General features: G+C 53.1%; 1 protein-coding gene across 1 annotated transcript in view; it reads left to right on the forward strand.

Annotated features, from left to right (window-relative positions):
* PRPF19 (pre-mRNA processing factor 19) overlaps positions 1-2,695 on the forward strand; it is a 9,830-nt gene that overhangs the window by 2,252 nt on the left and 4,883 nt on the right. The window contains exons 3-8 of the mRNA XM_010839634.1: positions 87-163; positions 873-1,014; positions 1,110-1,183; positions 1,320-1,382; positions 2,240-2,281; positions 2,407-2,481. Coding sequence (XP_010837936.1) covers positions 87-163; positions 873-1,014; positions 1,110-1,183; positions 1,320-1,382; positions 2,240-2,281; positions 2,407-2,481 — 473 coding nt within the window. The remainder of the gene's footprint in view (positions 1-86; positions 164-872; positions 1,015-1,109; positions 1,184-1,319; positions 1,383-2,239; positions 2,282-2,406; positions 2,482-2,695) is intronic.

Here is a 2,695-nt window from a genome sequence, read left to right on the forward strand (position 1 = left end):
TAGTGCGGGCTGAAGGGGAAAGAGTGTGGGAGGGCCAGCACGCCCTAGGTCATGAGTTTTCATGCCCACTTTGTCTCTCTTGGCAGTTGCTCACCCAATCCGGCCCAAGCCTCCCTCAGCCACCAGCATCCCAGCCATTCTGAAAGCCTTGCAGGATGAGTGGGTGAGTCCCTGGAAGAGAATTTATATTTTTGCCACTTGAAAAGAGGGGATCACTGGACTAGGACATAGGTGGGGATGGGAGGGATGGAGCCTTATTTTCTGTTTTGAGGGGAGGGTGAGAGCAGAGGAGGAGCCCGGTTGTTAATGTCACACAGATCTCGGCTCCACCCTTTGCTCCGTTGCCCACGTGCCACGTCCCTTGGCAAATATCCAAGTACTGCTTTTCCTGACCATATTGCATAGATTAGTACCTGTCTCAGGGTTTTCAGAGACTCGGAGTAAGATAAGCTTCATGGTGTCAGGGACTTGTTTTACTCATTAGAGCCCCAGCAGTGAGAACCTCAAGGACTGCGTCTTGAGGACTGCCTGGCTCAGTGCCTGACACAATGAGCAGTCAATAAACAGCAGCTCTAGTGTTCCTTTCTGGTGAGGTGACAGCATGACACCGGAGATGTGCCGGTAAATTAGAGAAGACGGTGGGAAGAGCTGGCCCCCGTTCCTGTCTGTGTGCCCAAGGTTTGGCACGGTGAGGAGCTTGGGAGCGTCTGCTCGAGAGTTCAGGGTCACTCAGATCTTGCTTGGGTCACTGATACCGGTCTAGGCCGTGGGATTGGCCTAGGATAAGAGCGTCCTCTTATCAAGGGCTGACTCCTCTGCTGGGTGCTCCCCACGCCTCCCCGCCCCCTCACTGTGGCGTCTCCCTCTCCCAGGATGCGGTCATGCTCCACAGCTTCACCCTGCGCCAGCAGCTGCAGACCACCCGCCAGGAGCTGTCCCACGCTCTGTACCAGCACGATGCCGCCTGCCGTGTCATTGCGCGTCTCACCAAGGAAGTCACTGCTGCCCGAGAAGGTACAGCCTCCGGCCTGCCATCCCCCACTCTGGGGTCCACTCTGGGGCAGGCCTGTTTTGTAATAGCCCATTCCTAACATTGCCTTCTCTCTCAGCTCTGGCGACCCTGAAACCTCAGGCCGGTCTCATTGTGCCCCAGGCTGTGCCAAGCTCCCAGCCAAGTGTTGTGGTGAGTGTCCCCGCAGCCCCGCCAGCAGTGGAGTGTGCATGGTGGCCCATCAGCCTCCTCTGCAAGGGAGGAGGAGGGCATTCTGTGCTCCTCTGGCATTCCATGCTCCTCTCACCTTCCTCCTTGTTCTCTTCAGGGTGCAGGCGAGCCAATGGATTTGGGCGAACTGGTGGGAATGACTCCTGAGATTATTCAGAAGGTACGTCATGCTCTCGCTTGGTGGGAAAGCTGATGGACTCTCCCTTTTGCCTGGAGTCCAATATGAGTAAAAACCCCATCCATTTGGAGATGGAGTGGAATCGTACAGAGCACACACTCAACCAGGCTGCCTGGCTTTGTGTTTTGATGTCCCCGGTTATCAGCTTTATGACCTTGGGCTGACTTAACTAATCCTATGTCTAATTTCCCTTGTTACTAAAGTGAGGATGATAGTACCTACTCTATGGACTTGTGGGAATTTTAAAGATATTAATTATTAAGTACAATTTGTTGCTCTTATTAGGGTTCTTTGCAGATATTAAAGCATTTTGTTACATGTTTTCATTTTTTATTTTCTGAAGGAGACAGGATAGGAATGATCACTTTGATTTTATAGATGAAGAATCTGTAGATTCAGAGTCAGAAGCACAGCTCACAAGAGGCAGAGCTGGCCCCTGATTCTGTGTCTGTGCTCTGTGACTTGGGGATCCTCCTTAGTACCAGTTGATAGTTTGTGTCTTTTCCAAGCCATGCAGCTTGTCAGCATCTCAGCTCCCACCCTAGTGGCACAGGCGTGGTCTGGGAGCCCTGCCAGCTATTGACTCTGTGGCCCTGAGCAAGTGACTGCACCTACTCTGGGGCTCAGTTTCCTCCTCTGAGAAACAAAGTCATCAACACCCACCTCTTAAGGTTGGAGTGAAAATGAAAAAAGATATTGCACGGAAGCCTTCAGCACAGAGCCTGGCAGATGATGAGTTCTTGGTGATGGCTTGTGAAAGCGTAGATGTGACGAGCATTCACTGTGCTTTTCTCTGGCAAATTAGTCTCACATTGAGCTTATTCCCCTCTCTCCCCCAGCTTCAAGACAAGGCCACCGTGCTCACCACAGAACGGAAGAAGGTGAGTCCTCCCAGGGCCGGGCCCAGAGCTGACCTGGAGGAGCTGGTGGTTCCCTTAGGAGGAGAGGGGGTGGCCAATTAATTCCTGCACCCAGTAACTTCTTGGGGGATTTTTCTTTTTCTCAGAGAGGGAAGACTGTGCCTGAGGAGCTGGTGAAGCCAGAAGAGCTCAGCAAATACCGACAGGTGGCATCACATGTGGTGAGTGGCTCGGTCCCACAGACTTGGGAGTCTGGGTCCTCCGGGCTATTTCCAGGGTGGGACAGGCCAGCTTGAAGCATTGTCCAGGACCTCTGGCCCTCACTGTTTTTCACCTTGGCTGCTGAGTTGTCAGGGTTTCTCCTCCTGCCCGGCTGTGGCCTTCCCCATCATCACTGATGGGAGTTGCTGCATCCGGGCAGAAAGCCAAGCACAG

The sequence above is a fragment of the Bison bison genome, unplaced genomic scaffold (assembly GCF_000754665.1).
Source record: "Bison bison bison isolate TAMUID 2011002044 unplaced genomic scaffold, Bison_UMD1.0 scf7180017864124, whole genome shotgun sequence".
Classification (NCBI taxonomy): Eukaryota; Metazoa; Chordata; class Mammalia; order Artiodactyla; family Bovidae; genus Bison; species Bison bison.